Here is a 17,596-nt window from a genome sequence, read left to right on the forward strand (position 1 = left end):
CAGCTGATGAAGGCCCAAGTGGAATTGTTAATAAACAAGTACCGTCAGTTTTGGATGAATATGTTATTTTACAAGAAGAAAGGAGGTTCAACCACCGCCCCAGGATCATAACCAATTACACAGGACCCCCAAGGGGAAGAGGCAGAGGAAACAGAGGCGCAAAGGTGCAAAATTACGCGAGCAGAGAAGGCAAAACCAACAAGAAGTAACAGACTAAATGAATATAGAAAATGAGGTCTCGATCATTAATTTAACAACAATCCCATTATCTGTAAAAGAGAAAAAGATCTTACAATTGGGACTTTCATATTGTCCTCCAGCTGAATTCAACTAAATAAAAACAAGAATAGACACCTTTAAATACACTCGGATGCTTAAATTAAAAAAAACACTTTGCATTAAGTCAAAATAAAGCTAAAACAACAATTGCTAGCAATATGCCTGAATTACATAAAGACCTAAGAACTTTACAAGTCAGTGCTATGGAACTGCTACTAGAGATGAAACAACTACAAACTGCAGCAAGTGGCAGTGAGGCAGAAGAAATAGAATTAAGAGCAACGCAAATAACGGAATTAGCAATGGAACAAGGAATTGAGATTGGCGAAAGTGAAACAACGACCTTTAAACCTAAATCACTTTTTATTCCTTTATCTACAAGAGACTCAATTGATGTCTTTAATGTTTTAGTACTCAATGACTTAAGAAGCCTTGAGAAATGTACTAGTACGAGGTCTAGTGAGTGGTCCAAACAGCAGAAAGATTGTAAAGCTTTAATACAAAAATTGTCAACAAACAACTGCATAGTGCGTAATGCAGATAAAGGTGGATATGTCGTGCAGTGGGACAAGCAGAAATATTTAAACGAGGCATATAAACAACAGAATAATAAGGGCAATTATGTTAGAATAAAGGTTGAAACGATGACAGATAGTAATCAGCTTTATAACACGCAACTTCAGCGCTGACATGAAGAATGTCTAATTACACATGAAGAGTTAATGTTCCTTAAGATTAATAACCCTATAACACCAGTGTTATATCTAATCCCAAAGGTTTATAAAGATCTCAACAATCCTCCAGGCCGTCCAATCATTTCTGCCATAGGAAGTGCATTGGAAAATACCTCAAAATATATTTATTCTTTTCTATGCCCCCTAGTAAAACTGCCACCCTCTTACACACAAGACACAGGCGATTTCCTCAAAGGCATTTATGATTTACCCTGGGAACCAGATATGTTACTAGTAACCATTGATGTCACAACGCTCTATACGAGCATAAAACACAAAGATGGGCTGCATGTAGTCAGACACTTTTTAGGCAATAGACCTTTATCATTGTGGACGCACACACAAATGCTAATATCCATGGTTGAAACCTGTCTCCAAAATAATTTCTTCCTTTTTAATGAAGAACTATTTCATCAAATCTGCGGTACTGCGATGGGCACCTGCTCCGCCCCTGGCTATGCTAATTTGCATATGGGCTGGTGGGAGGAGCAGGTGGTCCGGGAGCAGTACCATGAGGAATGGCAAAACAACATTTTCCATTGGAGTCGTTACATAGACGATTTGTTTGTCATATGGAAAGGCTTAGTAGACTCGGCCAAACAATTCATTAACAAACTTCAAATAAATATTCTTAATTTAAAATTTACAAGTACAATCAGCGAGAATACAGTCAATTTTCTTGACTTAACAGTATATGTAAAGGATGCGAAACTACATACCAAACTTTACCGTAAACCCTCAGCGGAAAATACGTTGCTTCATGCAACAAGCTTTCACCCTAGTAATTTGATTAGAAGTATACCTTATGGTGAATGCTTACGTACTGTACGTAACTGCAGTGAGAAGGAAGTATTAGAGAATGTATTGAAAAACCTATATTCCCGTTTTAAATCGAGAGGGTATGGAGATGATTGTGTACAAACAGCTATCCTTAAGACCAAGAATAAGACAAGAGAAGAAGTCTTGTTCAAAAAAGGTAATACAGAGCAACCAAACAATGATTTGATCTAAAAACAATTTGTGCAGAATGATAACAACTTATAATAAGCGACATGGACAGGTTAGAAATATACTGTCCAAACATTGGCACTTAATTCACAACGACCCAGTCTTAGGCAAGCCAGTTTCTAAGAGACCATTGATAACATTCCGTAGGGCGAAATCGTTTAAACTGATGCTAGTCAGCAATATGGCACCAAAACCGGAAACCTCGAAAGCAAAGACTATGTGGTTGCAGCGGAAGGCAGGCTTTATAAAATGTATTAAGTGTAAAGCCTGCAAACATGGTAAAAATAAAGCTACATATTTACCTGGGCTATCCACAAAAGAAAGAAAGAACAATAAAGGGACAGTACGATTACAAAACTGAATTTCCTGTCTACGTGTTGGGCTGCCGTGCAACCTGAAATACGTGGGCAGCACAATTCTGTCAGTACATAAGAGGGTGCTGCAACACCTCAGAGCGATTAAGAATGGTGACATGTCTTATCCAGTGGCCCGCCACTTTGACCAATACCACAATAAGAACGAAAAGGGTCTTACATACTTCGGTATAGACTCTATTCCCCCTCAGATTCAAGGAGGGGACAGAGAGAAAAAATTGAGAAGGTTGGAATCCTGTTATATAGTGGAACTAGATACGACAGGGTTAAATATGGAAGAAGACCTTTACACACATCTGTAAATCTTTTAACATGCGGTTCATATAATATCCGAATAATAGTAAATGAACACCCTCTCGTTTTTCAATTTTATTAATTTCAAGTTTTTGTTCACATTTGCGCTTTTAGGGTATTTTTCTTATATTTGTATACACAATGCAGACAGGACAGATACAAACTGTAGGTCAACATCCTGCTTTTTCAGCCCACTTGGGCAAGATTTGCTGTAAATGCCATCGTAAGGTCTAAACCCACAAGGGTAGAATTCTTCAATATTTTCCTTAGTAATTTTAGGAGTGTCATAAATTGATGTTGTGGCAGATAAGTGCACGATTTAGTAAAGGGGTACAAACAACCCCATAATATCTGGTCATTATAGCAATGATAGCTATACCACAAAGCACGTAATGCACTATGAGGTAATGACGGTTGAATATTTTCTTACAAATAATTTATTTATTTAATTAAGAAAATGCAGGATTTATATGTATATTATTCTTTGATTGTTACTAATGCTGAAATTTTAATTCATTGTATCCAAAAGACGTAATAATTTGAATGAGTTCACAAACCTCGTTTAAAAACTACGAGTCTGTCTTCCATGTAATTCGTTTGCAGTGCATCATGTGGGTTGTCACATGCACATTATTTAAAAATGATTGACTCAGGCAGAAACTTTATTGGTGAACAAGCCTGCTGGTACAGGCGAAACGCGTCCAATCTTATCAACTGACAACTAAAAACCTATGTTTGTCCACACACGGCGTCGTCAATCCTTTGGTGAAGAGGAATGAAGCTGTTGGAATTACGGACCGAGCTTAGGTGGTTCTTCACAACGACACACCCTCTGTTCAGGAACACGGCAGCTGCTACACAAGCAAATATATATATATATATATTTATTAATTAAACGAGCAACTACCAAGCAACTTGGGTGGTATAGGAGCGCACCTAATGCAAAAATGGCAGGTGGTATTTGCATATTAAGCATAAAAAACAGCATGACAACCTCCCAAGGAGGAGAATGACGCAAAATGCAAGACGACCCATGACGTATAGAAGAGAGCGTCAAGTCACAACATTGAACACCGTACAAGGCAAGATAATTCTGAGCACCAGGGGACGTGTAGAGCTCAAAGGATCTCTAGGCCCATATAACAAAGCAGAGCTATATAATAGCGTACAAGTACCCCACTTGGAGTATGGACACCCCAAACAAAGGGGAACACCTCTTAGGGCAAACCACAGTGAGAGGTTAGACACAACAACCTGTGGAACACTGCCACAGTAGGCTTATTGCCAGCTCAAACACAAGAGGCATCGAAAGGATGCTAAAGGAAAGGGTAACCACCCTAGAACATGCCAAAAAGAAGACCTGGGAAATATAGGGTTAAAGGCAGAGGTCGAAAGCCAGCAAGGAGGCGCTGAACAGCCGATTGGGCATGGGCATCAAACAACAAAACCCCATCAAAGTGTAGATCAACAAGTCGCTCCAGGCCCACGAGATTGAGAGACCGAAAGGGATGCGAATGGGCGCTCATGTTATGTAAGCCTATATGATAATAGCGCTATCATCTTTGCCTAAGTGTGGAACTGTTAATAAATGCCAATAAAAATGTTTTACAAAAAAAAGATCAACAAGTCGCTCCCGGATATTTTCCGGGAAGACGCTATCACGCAACCAAGCATGGCACCTCAAGGCAACGGAACCAGCCATAGTCCGGCCCAAGGAATCGGCACTATCAAAGGCCGAGCGGATCGTGAATTCAGCAAGGTCACTGCCGTCATATGAAAATGAAGGAGGTCAACAGGAGCGCCTTCGAAAAAAAGAGACTCTACAGAGTCCCACAATGCAGAGGTAGCCCGAGCCAGTACACACACTATTTATCGAACGAAGGGCAGCACTAGTGGAGGAGAAGATGTTAAGACCCCACAACTCAAGCCATCTGGACTCACTGGAGAGAGGAAACATGAAGTGAGGCAAGGAAGGGAAGGCAGATTGCAAAACGAACCCCTGCACATGCGGGTGAACAAACAAGCAAACTGGATCATGTGGAGCAGGTTGGTGGCAGTGCAAGAAAGAACGAGCTACCAGATCACCGGAAGCCAGCCGAGCCCATGTACCCAAAAGGGCGTCATAAAGAGAAGCTTCAAATGGCAGAAGTGGCTCCACATTCCCCAACCCATGGTGAAGGACACAAAGCAGAGGGTCTACAGGCAAGGGGACCGAAGGGGCTGCATGCTTAGAGCACGAGTGGCTAAGGAGACTACTCTAAGAAACGCCGCATCGGCCTCGGTAGCCCTCCGAGGAGGGGACAGCAACTCATCCTTAGACGAGGGTTGTAAGCCAAGCCTACCAATACAGTGAGGGTGCGCCCAATGCCCAAAAGAAGGAAGCCCCATTGATAAACAGGGGTCTTGATGGGACTCCTGAGGAGGTGGGGATCCTGCCGGGTCCACAAATTCTAAGGGGGGCACAGGCAAGGATAGCTCCAGCATAGCTGAATGAGAAGAGTCTAGAACCCGGCGCTGACGCAGAGCCAAAATGACTCAGGTCAGCGCCGACCCTACCTCGTCTGGTGCCGACTCTGCTCCATCCGGTGCCGAGTCGGCTCCATCCGGCGCAGAGTCCACGTCCACCACAACAAGCCCCGCTTCCGAAGAAGGGGAGGCAAGCCTCAGGCGCCGACTCAGCCTCAACCACAACAGGCTCCGACTCCGAAGTAGAAGTGGAGGGGTAGCCGGGGAGGTGAGTTTCCGGCAACAGAACGGCGTCGACCTGTGCTCCGGGCAGGCAGCTGCCTGTCCAGAAGGCAGAGGTGTGCTCAAAGCAAGGCTTTGAGCACCAGCAGCCACCTGCGACGCCACAGGGAGCCCCACGGGATTATGCGGCGCGGCAGGGGTGCTATGGGTCGTAGAGGGGTACCCCGCCGGGCCGCACCCTGATGACACAAGTGTTCGGCACCCAAACGGCGCCGACCTCGGCTCCGGGCAGGTGACTGCCTGTCCTGAGGGCCGAGGTGTGCCCAAAGCAAGGCTGTGAGCACCCGACAACAGGTGTAAGTGAGGTTGTAGACCTCGGCGACATGCGCCGCGCTTACCCAGAAGGGGTGAACGATGTCTCTGGGCCCCAGAGGGCGAGCGACACCGCGACTGCAAACCAGAGGGGCCATCCGGCGACGAGGATGCCGGACGACAAGACGACTCCGACCGGGACAGTCGAGCCGAAAGGAGCTTCATCCGGCGCTCCCGCCGGGACTTAGGCTTGAGGTGTTGGCAGGTGTCGCAATCTGTCGAGTCGTGGTGTTCGCCGAAACACCACATACAGATAAGATGTGGGTCAGTCGCGGACATTTGCCGCGAACAGGAGGTACAGGTTTTTTAGCTCGAAGGCATTGCACACTGTTCCAGATGTGAAGCGTCATAGGGGCCTGAAAACAGGCCAGAGGAACAGCTTACTCCGGATCCGCGTTGCATGCGGAAAAGAAGGAAAACTGACGTCAGCGCGCCAGGAGGGACTTATATGACCTCGCTGACGTCACGTACGTGGATGACGTCAGGGCGGGGTCGTGTGGCGCCGTCCCCGGCGTGCAGAGGTGCTGCTGCAGAGAATTTTCCGGATCCAGTTTGACACCTGGGGATATTCTAAGTTAAGGAATCTGCGGCTAAATGTCTCTATCAGATCTTCTCTTTTTATACCTCTTAAGTCACGGCTGATTTTGCGATTGCCTCTGGTGTTGCTGAGGCCAATACAACCACTCAGGAATTGAACCTGCTAATTAAAGTACTGTCTCTCCTAGGACTGTATTGTTAGTTAAAGAACTTATTTTGTTCTTCCAGCCCAAATGCTTTTAGGGAGTTTCTGACTCATTCTTCATACAAAGCATCTCTTCTGTATGTTGTCCGAAGAATGCCTAACCTGAAAAAGGCAAGTTCACAATTTTCAGCTGCACATCAGGCTTTAAGGATGGTAGCCATAAAGCTCTTCAAGGAATTTCTGTTGTAATAGCTGTTTGAGGCAAGCTCAACAGAGTCTACGGCTGTACAACGTACCCGATTGGAGATAGTCATCCTTGCTTAAGAATATCCCAAAAATCATGTTAACAATGTTTTGCCAAGTCGGAGACAAGATATTTCATGCCGCCCCACATCGCTCCATGCCCAGGAGAGCTGTAGAGCTGGCATTCTTTAAGTGTGCGGAGGCCGTGACACACATTTTCCATCCTGTTACGTCCAATTTCTTGATGTCTCTCATGGGTGGAGTAGCTGGCTAAGGCGCAGATGTATGCTTTCAACTGACTGCAGTGACTATGACTGAATTTAGCTCAGGATCCGCACCGAGGTAGTCTGGGTATTGCTGGGATGGTTCTCATTTCTTTGAAAGGTGAGGTGTCACCGCCTTGACTGTCGCTGGAGCCATACATTTCTCTTCTGCAATATCCTCTACATAATTGATTCGGGAACTGCGCTTGGTTGAAGGTTCTCCAGTTTGACTGATACTGTTGGTTGCGGTGTTTCCAAAAGGATATTTGGTTTTGCAGCTTCTGTGGCGAGTACCTGCTGGAATGTTAAACTACTGTCCATGGAAGAGACTCTGAATGGAGAATGAGCTGTTGATGTTGGAATATACCAGGAATATGCTGAGTCAGAGTAATGATATATCGATTGTGAATATGGTCTACGTCACTTACTGACAGGCATACTCTGGAGATCCTATGTTTGGAAGGCTTCCATGATCTCAGTTGAAACACGGGGGTTGCTTTGGAGGCATTTGTTGGTGGTGTGAGATGCAGAGGTTTTAGCGGCATCTGGACCAGATCATCAAATGTTATAGTCCGTCTCAGCAGGAGATGTGGAAGTGGAGATGGATCTGGTTTTGTAATCATTCTAGGGTGACCAAAAGGAGCAACAGCAATCTCTTCTTTTATTTGGAGAAGGCTGTCACTGCTCGACAGGTGACACTCTGATAGAGTGTGATAATGAGGAATTCACAAATTGAAGAGGTTGAGACAGTGTCCACACCTTCTACGTCGCTGGAGATAAGGACACTCGAGACCTCTGTGACGTCAATGGAAAATGGACAGATGTCGATCTAGGTTTCTTTGACGTCCACAGCGAAAGTATTAATGCCAATCTGGGCTTGTTGTTGATAGCAAGTAGGTCAATGTGAAATGGCCATGATGTTTCCTTTGATGGCAAATGTGTGCTTATCGCCGTCCATTTTGAATGTCTCCATGTCGAAGTCTTGTTGATTCATACTTTGACAGAGAACATGGAGCAGATCCTCTAGACAGTGACGTTGAAGGCAACGTTCTAGGATGCGTTCTAGGATGTCAAAAATGGTGCTGAAGCTCGCCACTGGACCTTTTTCCTTTAGATCACCCTCTGAGGGACTCTTCAAAAGGTGGCACACTTAAAGAGCCTGGGTGGGAAGCTGATCTTTATAGCCTTTTCTTTATTTTTCCCTCTCTTACTCTGCCCTCATGTCCTGCATAATGGCCCTGAGCTTGATGCTTTGTGTTCTCTTACACTTCTTTTTTTTTTTTAACAACTGCCATCGACTTTCACAAAGTGAAAGATAGGCAGGCAGACAATGTAGATCATCTTATGGGCATCTGTAACTGCTGCCTTTGTTACACATGAAGAGCATTTGTTGAAAAGGGATTGCATTTTGTCTGACAAGAAGTCAGAAACAGGAAAAGAAAATCACTGTACTCGACAATGGATGTTAAAAATAAGGGGTGTGACTCAGCTCAGTTGTTCAAAGATCCTTCTCTAATGAGCCAGAAACTGGATCTGGGCAGCAATGTCAATACAATGCCTTGCAGGTAGGGGAGCCTTCCCAGGATTAGGGCACTTTCTCTCTATTCTTAATATAAGCCTATCAGGATGCATTTTTACCTTGAGTTAAGCAATGTTTTAAAGGGGTTTTACATGTCAGATGCTGTATTTCAGCTCCAAATAGGGAATTTGAAGCAATATTATGGACATTCAGGAAAAGAAAAACCATCTCTGCTAGATTTCCATTATATACGACTACACATAAACCCCATGGATAAAGACATTCTGCAAAGTTGTTTCCACTGAAAATAACTATACAGAAAGGAGTTGAGTCCACGCGTGCAGCAGGGAAATATTGAAGCACTTATGGCCATCAATGATGATCCTAAGATGCAAAAGAGTCGGTTACTGAAGACCGTAGATTTACTCCCTTTTTATACATTATGCTCATGCAGCCTATTTCCTGAATTGTTATGTGGCTTAGAGCACAAATTGTGTAACAGTTGTGTCTGCTCCGGGAAGCAGTGAAAGGCAACTTGTAGGTATGATGCCTCCGCTCTAACATTGAGCTGATCTGTAGCACTTAGTTCGCTGAGATAATGGTGTCCACACTGAGCCCAGAGGTAAGCACTCGCATAATGGAATGTAAAAGAAAGGGTAGCACTTGAAGGAAGTAAGGAGGTCTGAGAGAGCCCCTGGCAAATTTTAGGTGCAGAAGCATCTGTGAATAGTTTCCACAAAAGCCTCTTAATACGTGCCCTCAAAAAAACCTGTGAGAAGGTCACAACCACCAGGACAGCGATGCAAGACTTAGCATTTCAAGTCTAGTCTCAAGTTAAAGAAAATGTTTTGGTAGGACCACTATCTGCATTAATAGGGTTTGCAGTCCTAGCACTAGACAGCATTGGAAATAGGAAGTGGATTGCGCAGAGAGAGGGTGTGCGGGAAGGTGCAATCAGGGCAATGAGAGAAAGTCTAGGTCATGAAGAAAATAACACAAGCGTTTAAGATCTGAGCCAATCACCTTCGCTGACCTCTAGATTACTATTTCCTTAACTCGCTCTCCTTTAACCCCCTCATCACCTGATCCTACAGACCTGCTTTTCACACCCTTCATCTCAGTTTAGCTTCATATTCTACTCTATACCTGCCCTTTATCTCATTGTAAATTGTAGCTCCTTTCTACTCGAAGTCCCTCATTCTGAGCTCTCCACTCGTGGCTTTCCTTCTTATTTTTTCTTCCTCTGGCTTCCTTTATACCCCTTCAGATTCTTCCCCTTGTACTTCCATAGTCCCTTCTTCCTCTCCTTACATCGCTCAACCTCCATTGTACCACTTTGCTCTACGAGGACTTGTCACGCAACTCTTGGCTCATTTCAATGCGAGGTCGCTCCGCCTCAAGGTTTCCACCTTATTTCAATTTTTCTCCCCTTCTAGTTCTCCCTTGTGTATAACCCCCTAAACCTTCTGCCTCCATCCATGTTCTCCCATATCACAACAATGCAGCATTTAACTGCTGTGTTCCGGTGTTCTTATTTGTTCTCTTTCCTTGGTGTACCATATGAGGACTGCCTTGAACTGCTGTCCTTACCTTCATTGGTTACTTGTTGGTTCGATGGAAGGAGTTAACCCAACCCGCTCGTTGTTGTTGATAAATAATGGTAAGGTTCAGTGGCAGAACACTGACAAGGTGGGAGTAACACAAAGCAGCTAACAAGCCCTCAACCTCCATCGTGAGCCATCTCCTCACCAGTCACTCATGAACTAATTCTTTAAATGGAGGGGAGGACACTTGACATTAACTTCCCACTTACTCCCCAAAAAGTACCTCCAAGAGGCTTCCGTGCAACACGTCATGCCAAGAACCTGGACAAACACTGTAGGTTTCAAGCACTTCATGACCAACCCAACTTCGAACTTTCTTATTATACATTTGATAAAACCAACCTGATCAGTAGTTTTTCCAATGGTTTCTGCAACACGACAAGGCAAGGTCGATCTGAGAAGGCAGGAGGAGTACCGGGCAGTGGAGGGGACTTGGAGGGAGAGCTGCTCCCAAACACTTTCCTCTTGACCTTTGGTGTGGCCTCCTTACTTTGAACACGGTGGGGGAAGCGCAGCTTCAGTATCTGTATCCGGAGGACCTCCACAATCTGAACACAGGAGGAAAGAGGAAATGAATGAGAAGAAGGACAATCTCTATAAATAACATCAAGGTTAGACCTGCAAGTAAGTTTGAGTTCTATAGACCGAAGAGTTTGAAATAAGTCCCAGCAGAAGCCACTGACTAAAGTTTAAGAGAGGGCGTGAGAAAAGATAAAGCATCCTGATGCTGAGGCCCGATCCACTAATATCATGAGCACAGAGATGAGAAGTGGAGTGATGTAGAAATGGAGAAGACAAATCAGGAGATTGGGTTTGGGAGCAGCAGGCAATATAGAGAAAAGAGGGAGCAGAGAGGTTACCTGCAAACAGTTAAGCAGATGCAGAGCCCAAAAAAAGACACATCAATGCAAGGAAAGAAGAACAGGGAATAAGAGCAGGGAGCACCTTTGAATGCATGTAGGCAAGGAAGGCTTGCGGTTTTACAAGTTCCCTGTGAATCTTACTAAATGCTAACAAAATACGGTTCAAAAGCCAGAGGGTCTAAGGGAAAGTTTAAAGACCGCACAAGGTTTGTTCCCCCAAAGTCAAGATAAACAACAATACAAAACCCCGAGGTCCATCAAATGCTAAGAAAGTGTGGAAACCACTACATCAAAATTAAATAAAAACTAAGATATGAAACACAACCAATAACTCAACCCACTAGATATGTCTTTGGGCATATCCCTTTATAGGACGAAATCCCTCACTCACCAAAGGTGGCATGCTTCATCATTTGGGATTCTTCTCCCAGAGGAAAAACCTAGTTCCTCTGGGGGCTACAACCCCCTCACTGTGAGGGAGGAGCTCAGGGATGTTTTTGTGATTTTGATATTGGATATACTAAATCGACAAATGTAAAGCTAATAGTATGAGTGAGAGCGCAGCGCAAAGAAATTTCTGAAAAATGTGAAGGAAAGTGAAATTTAAAACTAGCTCAAGAACGTAGGAAAACTTTATTATGATACGTACTTGGCCAGGATTAAAAAAATTGTGCACCAGCAGTCAATAGTTTTTTAGACCGTGGTGATGAAGTGATTGGTCAACATGTTTCAGCCATATAGCCTCCAAGAAGGCACAGCTTTCATCAGGACCTGTAATGCTACTGCGTGCAGAAGAAAGAATGTGGTGTTAACACAAAAAAGGATACAGGGAGTACACACTCTTTCAATGTGTTCATTAATGGTGAAAATTACCCGTGAACACTGGGTAAGTCACCACACCTCAACCTGGCAACCGCTCAGGAAGGGAGCACCGCGCTGTCCGTCGGTACGCCGGCACCGCAATGAGGGATCCACTGGAGGGCCACAGGGCATAAGTAGGCTACATCGTCCCATCTCTCCACAAGGATGCTGCTCCGAAGCCGAATTCCAATAGTCTAGCTGGTCAATGATGGCCTCCCAAGCTGCAGCAGCTAGGTGGTTGAGGGCCACGAACCCTTCAGCATGAGGATCTTGACAGATTATCTCTTTGGCCAGCACAGCCACATTAGGCAGCAGCCATCTTGCTGGATGGCTCTCTGGTGCCCCCTTGCATGCTATCATTAAACATAAACGGTCTGCCTCACTATGTCAAATGGAAGGCGGCACTCGCTCATATAGCCACAAAATACCCCGACATAGCCTTACTACAGGTGACACATTTATCACAAATAGAGTCAGACAAATTAGAAAGGGAACTGGGTTGGTAGAGTGATTAGCAGTAGAAGTACTAGTAGACAAGGTAGCCCTCCTGCAACATACAGTGCATCGTCTTCCCCCAAAAAGTGTGGTGTTGACAACTTATAAAAAAAGCACTAATACACCTCACACAAAACTTTGGCAAAAGATGGGTAGGTATGTGTTTGCCAAACTAAAAACAATGGTTACAACTTTGGTAGTGGGTCCCATCTATAAATCTAACCACGACATGGCCAACTTTTTCTCGACCCTCTCTAGAATTCTCACAGAATTTGATTGTACATAGGTAGTGGTGGGAAGATACTGGGACATATCCTTAGAGTTCTATGTGGCAGGCTAGGTCTAGTTGATAAAGTAAGATTGATGGATATCATCTAGGATTAATGGCTTGACAGACCCGAGCGTCCCACCCTTTCTTTCCAGTGTGCAGGGGATGTGCTCAAGAATTGACTACTTTCTACTGAACCACCCAACACTCGTTCTGCTGAGAGACTGTAAGATATTAGAGGGAGGGATATCGGATCATGAACCAGTAATTCTAGAGATGGACCTATGCCACACTGTGCCCACCACCACGATCATCCCACTATAAACTACCCACAGACAAATAGAAGCTTACGGACAGTTTGCATCAATACCTACATGACACTGAACACTCTGCATCCTCACTCCAAGTGCTATGGACTGCAGGATAGGACGACCTACACGAGGAACTGAGGACTCTACCCAGAGAAACACATACAATTAGAACTGGGCATACGCACACTGACCAAAGAGTCTACCGTGTGCCTGAACCTTCAGTTTCTGAACCAGCTTGAAAGAGCAAAGTTTGATTTAATCTCTCATTTTATCTCTCAAGTGTAATGTGCTTTGATATGCCTCAAATGGGCAGGATGGTTTTGTTGTACCTGGTGACCTGAAGTCCAGTGGTGACTGGACTTTTGCAGGACCAAAAGAGGACTTTGAGGGACGCTGCCCCCTGTGGCCAAAGCCACCCCACCTGGACCATGGCTGAATTTGCCAATGCATGTTCACGGTTAAGTGAAAAGACTTCATTTATTGTTTCTGTAAGGAAATGAGTGGTTTGTGTTCCCGACTTTATGGTGGTAGCTCCTCTTCTGTGGGGGCTCAGGCATCAGTGTTGGAAATAAGTTCATGGGATGCAGCTGGCGGTTTGTTAAGTTCTAAGCTCACGAGGGACTATGAAATGGTGTACTTAGTCTAATTTACAGATCCATAGCAGGATGGACCCCAGGATAGCAATGAGAAACTACCTCAATCACCCCAGTGGGAGTGCTGTGGCCCCCTCAGCCTTGTGGCCTCACGAACAGGGTTGAACAGCCTTGTGGCCTCACGAACAGGGTTGAACAGTATGCTCTCTCTAAGCTGCAGGCTAGCACAGCATGTGGGCGCAGACTTACCTTGTTCCTTGCCTGTGCTGGTGTGCCAATGGGGAATCCAAGCCGCAGCACCATACAGGGGGCTTTGGAAATCAGCCTGACAATGTAGAACGAAGCAGGCAGCTGATCTGAAGAACTGTCCAGAGAAGAGTGAGGGACATTAAATCAATGACTAATAAGGAGACTCATAGAACACGAAGAGAGGGGCATAAGGAAAAAGAAAAAAAAGGAGGGCACATTCACTGAAAAGTGGGGGACACAATTAAAGTAGGGGGGCAATCAATGGAAAGGGAAGGACAATCATTGAAAAATGGAAAACATCACTAATAGTAAGTGAAGGGCACAAATAAAAGTTGGGGACAATCATTGTAAATTGGGGGGATATGCACGCACAGAAAAGTGGGACACATGAAATTACTGAAAAGTAAGGAGCAACAATGATTGAATAGTGGGAATACAATATTTCCAAGAAGCACATTGTCAATCAAAACAATCAATGAAAGTTGTGGATACCTATTGAAAGTGGAGGATAGTCAGTCATTGAACAGTGGGGTAAATAATAATTGATTAGCAGTGGACACACTATCGATGAAAAAAGATGGGATCAATGAAAGTGAGGGACATTCAATCATTCAAAAATGAGGGACACCATCAGCTATGCAATTAACAATTATTCCACAGATTCCAGAAAGAGACCCAATGATTGCCCATGCCATACTCCCCTTTATCTAGTTCATCCCAAAACTGAAAAGCTCAGAAAGATAACCCCTAGCCATCGCTCAATAACTCAGAGAAGAACCCTCTCCACAACGGTCTCAACTACAGCTACAAAACCTACAGGAGAGAACATTATCACTAAGAAATCCTGGGAGCCAAACATATGGCAGTTCTCAAATTGTGCACGGCCATAACGCACAACACAAGGCACCATCCCACACCAACCCAGCAGAGAAGCACACGAGGGGGCAGACCACACCAACCCAGCAGAGAAGCACACGAGGGGGCAGATCACACCAACCCAGCAGAGAAGCACACGAGGGGGCAGACCACACCAACCCAGCAGAGAAGCACACGAGGGGGCAGACCACACCAACCCAGCAGAGAAGCACACGAGGGGGCAGACCACACCATAGCCCTACAGACTCCGCTGGGGTACTTTACCAAATCAGAAAATTAGGAAATAGGATGAAGGCCACAACAGAGCTTCTGGATCAACCAATAACAGCGTACCTCTCTCAGGGGCTATACAAAATGAGCACTGAACACACACATAAAAGCCATAATATATCACCAGAGCTTAAGGGACTGACAAGAGCTTAAGGGACTGACAAGAGCTTAAGGGACTGACAAGGGGCCAAGCAAAGAGAGTTGGTGTTTGAGAGAGGCCACAGAACACAAGAGGAATACAACAGCAGAACTCGGTAGGTTCTCACGATGGAAGCACATATTATTAGAATGGAATTCCAAGGGCTGGCATATGAAGAATTATACCATAAAAACCATTTAGACCCAGAACTCAGGGACCACACCATGCCAACGCATCATGGATTTATGTGGGATCCACTGCACACCAAAGCTTTAGAAACTACCATAAGGAGCCAAGCACTCAAAAGCTCCAAGGATTTATATGAGCAGCCGGATCATCAGACACTCATGAGAGAAAGCACAACAACAAATCTCAAGGACTCCCGGGAATTACCACCCACAACAAACTTTACTGAGATACAGGTTAGGCCATGCTAGATCAAAGATTACAGAGAGAACTCACAGTAAGTATTAGGTTTTCACAAGAGGGGTCACACCAAACAAGAGCAGGAAAAAATTATTAAAACAGAAAAGCCTTATACGCTCAGTTCAGGGACTGCACTAACCCACAGCTCTAGAGATTCACACAAAGGATCATTCCACACAAATGCCACAAAGACACACATGAAGAACCCCACAAGGGGAGTATCAGGGTTGCACAGAAGAAGTCATACCACACCCGAACATTACGTAGTCACGTGATGGCAACAACAAATGAAAGCACCAGCTTTCACTTAAAGTGCTGGACATCAACCCCACTATATTAAGAAAAAACACGAATGGATCTTCAAACCCTACAAATAGGACAATGTCCCATCATAGCTACAGATTTCACAGGAGAGACTATACCACACCAGAGGACCATCCACCAGCAGCGCTCGAGGATGCGTATGGATAGACCATTCCAGTCAAGACTTCCATAATGTACCTCCCTACAAGAGCTTTTTTATGAACTGGCTGGTCATTGCAGAGCATCAGGAAAAATCCATAAAGCTAACCATCTACCAGAGATCTAAGGATTGAAGAAATTATTCTGGCCGCAGCTAAAAGTACAGACTCAAGATTGGTGCAGTAACTGGACCTTAGAGGACTCACTGAGAAAAGCATCAAATAGGAGATAGTCACAAATTCAAAGTAAATATAAACACAGGAGAGGCTACCTCAAACTACTGCTGAAGGGAATCCTATAAGGAACCTTGTGCCAAAGTGACAGAGACTCATGGAGGGGGTGGGGGGATAGGAACCATCCCTGATGAGACTTCAGGACTCACAAGAATTCAGAAACCGCATATCCTAGTTCTCTAATTCCTGCAAAAGCTAAGCGGTACTAGCCAGAATCACAGGCAGATACTGTAATTCAGCACGAATACTTCTGCACCCCGATTGTATAATTCACTCTTTGACATGTCAAGACCTTCTCTAGGTCTCTGAAGGGACAGATTGGTTGTCAGTAATACCCACAGGTCTTTGCCCTTGCTGGTAGGTCTCTGCTACATTTTCAATCTAGGCACATGGAGCCACATATGGCCTCAATTCCCAGCATGAAAAAGGGCTAGTATTGGTGGCAAAGACTGGTAGCTGTGGCCTTGGGTTCAGCGTCATTGACAAAGGTGGCCTCTTAGCTACTAGCACTGGCAAGGCACTGTACTATGAAATGAGTACAGCGTTTTACCTGTATATTAGTTTGACATAAGAATATCCTTCCACCAGCACGAAGCTGCTCCAGTCTCGGAGTAACGAGGTGAGTGCGGAGTGGGAGATACGGCACTGGATGGTGCTGCAGCGGCCATTGCTACCGGGGGTGTGAAGGTGCTTTGGGACAGGCCTGCAAAAAACAAACAAAAAAAATTCAAAGCCAGAGAGCACTTAATACTGTAGAAAGGCAGAATGTGTAAACACTCCACAGAAATATTATATTAAATTTCACAGCTTAGATTCCAAATATGTAAATTAGTTAAAACAACACAATAAGAGGTTCAAACATGCAAAAATGATTTCTATGCATGGAATGCTGGTGGATTAAATGTTTAAGTTCAGAATTTTCAAATGGAATTAGTGAAAAGGCCGATTTTACATAATTAATGAGAACTAAAGTGAAGCTTTCTACTATGAATCATTAATATCTTCGATGCAATGCATTGTTTACAAGCACTTCATTAATCTTTTGGATATGTGAAGAGACAGGACACTCCGCATGGTGGATGATGAACAGAAAGCTGTAAGCAGGTGTCCAGTGTGCGACCTAGACTAATGAAATTAGAAACTTTTACTTGGTTGAAATGATATGTGAACCAAAACTGAGACACTGTATTTGAGAAACAAATGTGTGCATTTGTTTAGAACTCCTGAGGCAATGTTTGGACATTTATTTAAAGCTTAATATCCTACTGGGGTGTTATTTGTTCTAGGATGCTACTGGCGCTCATAAATAACACGGGAGCCATTTGCTCAAATTGAAGGAGGACATAGGATTATATGACCAGCCGGGTTGGATGTAGAACCAGCGGAGAGGTGAGAAGAATTAAGAGAGGTGGCGAGCCTGGCGGGCCTGAAGAAGTCGCGGGGTAATCCCCTATCGCCGTAACACATGTTGGCTGGGCTTTGTGAATTTA

General features: G+C 44.5%; 1 protein-coding gene across 9 annotated transcripts in view; it reads right to left on the reverse strand.

Moving 5' to 3' along the window:
• Positions 1-17,596, reverse strand: part of SZT2 (SZT2 subunit of KICSTOR complex) — a 937,318-nt gene that overhangs the window by 779,549 nt on the left and 140,173 nt on the right. For all 9 annotated transcript variants that reach the window (XM_085602961.1, XM_085602966.1, XM_085602963.1 and 6 more), the window contains exons 13-15: positions 16,657-16,809; positions 13,701-13,815; positions 10,403-10,608 (exon numbers count right to left, since the gene is read on the reverse strand). In XM_085602961.1, coding sequence (XP_085459087.1) covers positions 10,403-10,608; positions 13,701-13,815; positions 16,657-16,809 — 474 coding nt within the window. The remainder of the gene's footprint in view (positions 1-10,402; positions 10,609-13,700; positions 13,816-16,656; positions 16,810-17,596) is intronic.

Source organism: Triturus cristatus, chromosome 4_2 (genome assembly GCF_964204655.1).
Source record: "Triturus cristatus chromosome 4_2, aTriCri1.1, whole genome shotgun sequence".
Classification (NCBI taxonomy): Eukaryota; Metazoa; Chordata; class Amphibia; order Caudata; family Salamandridae; genus Triturus; species Triturus cristatus.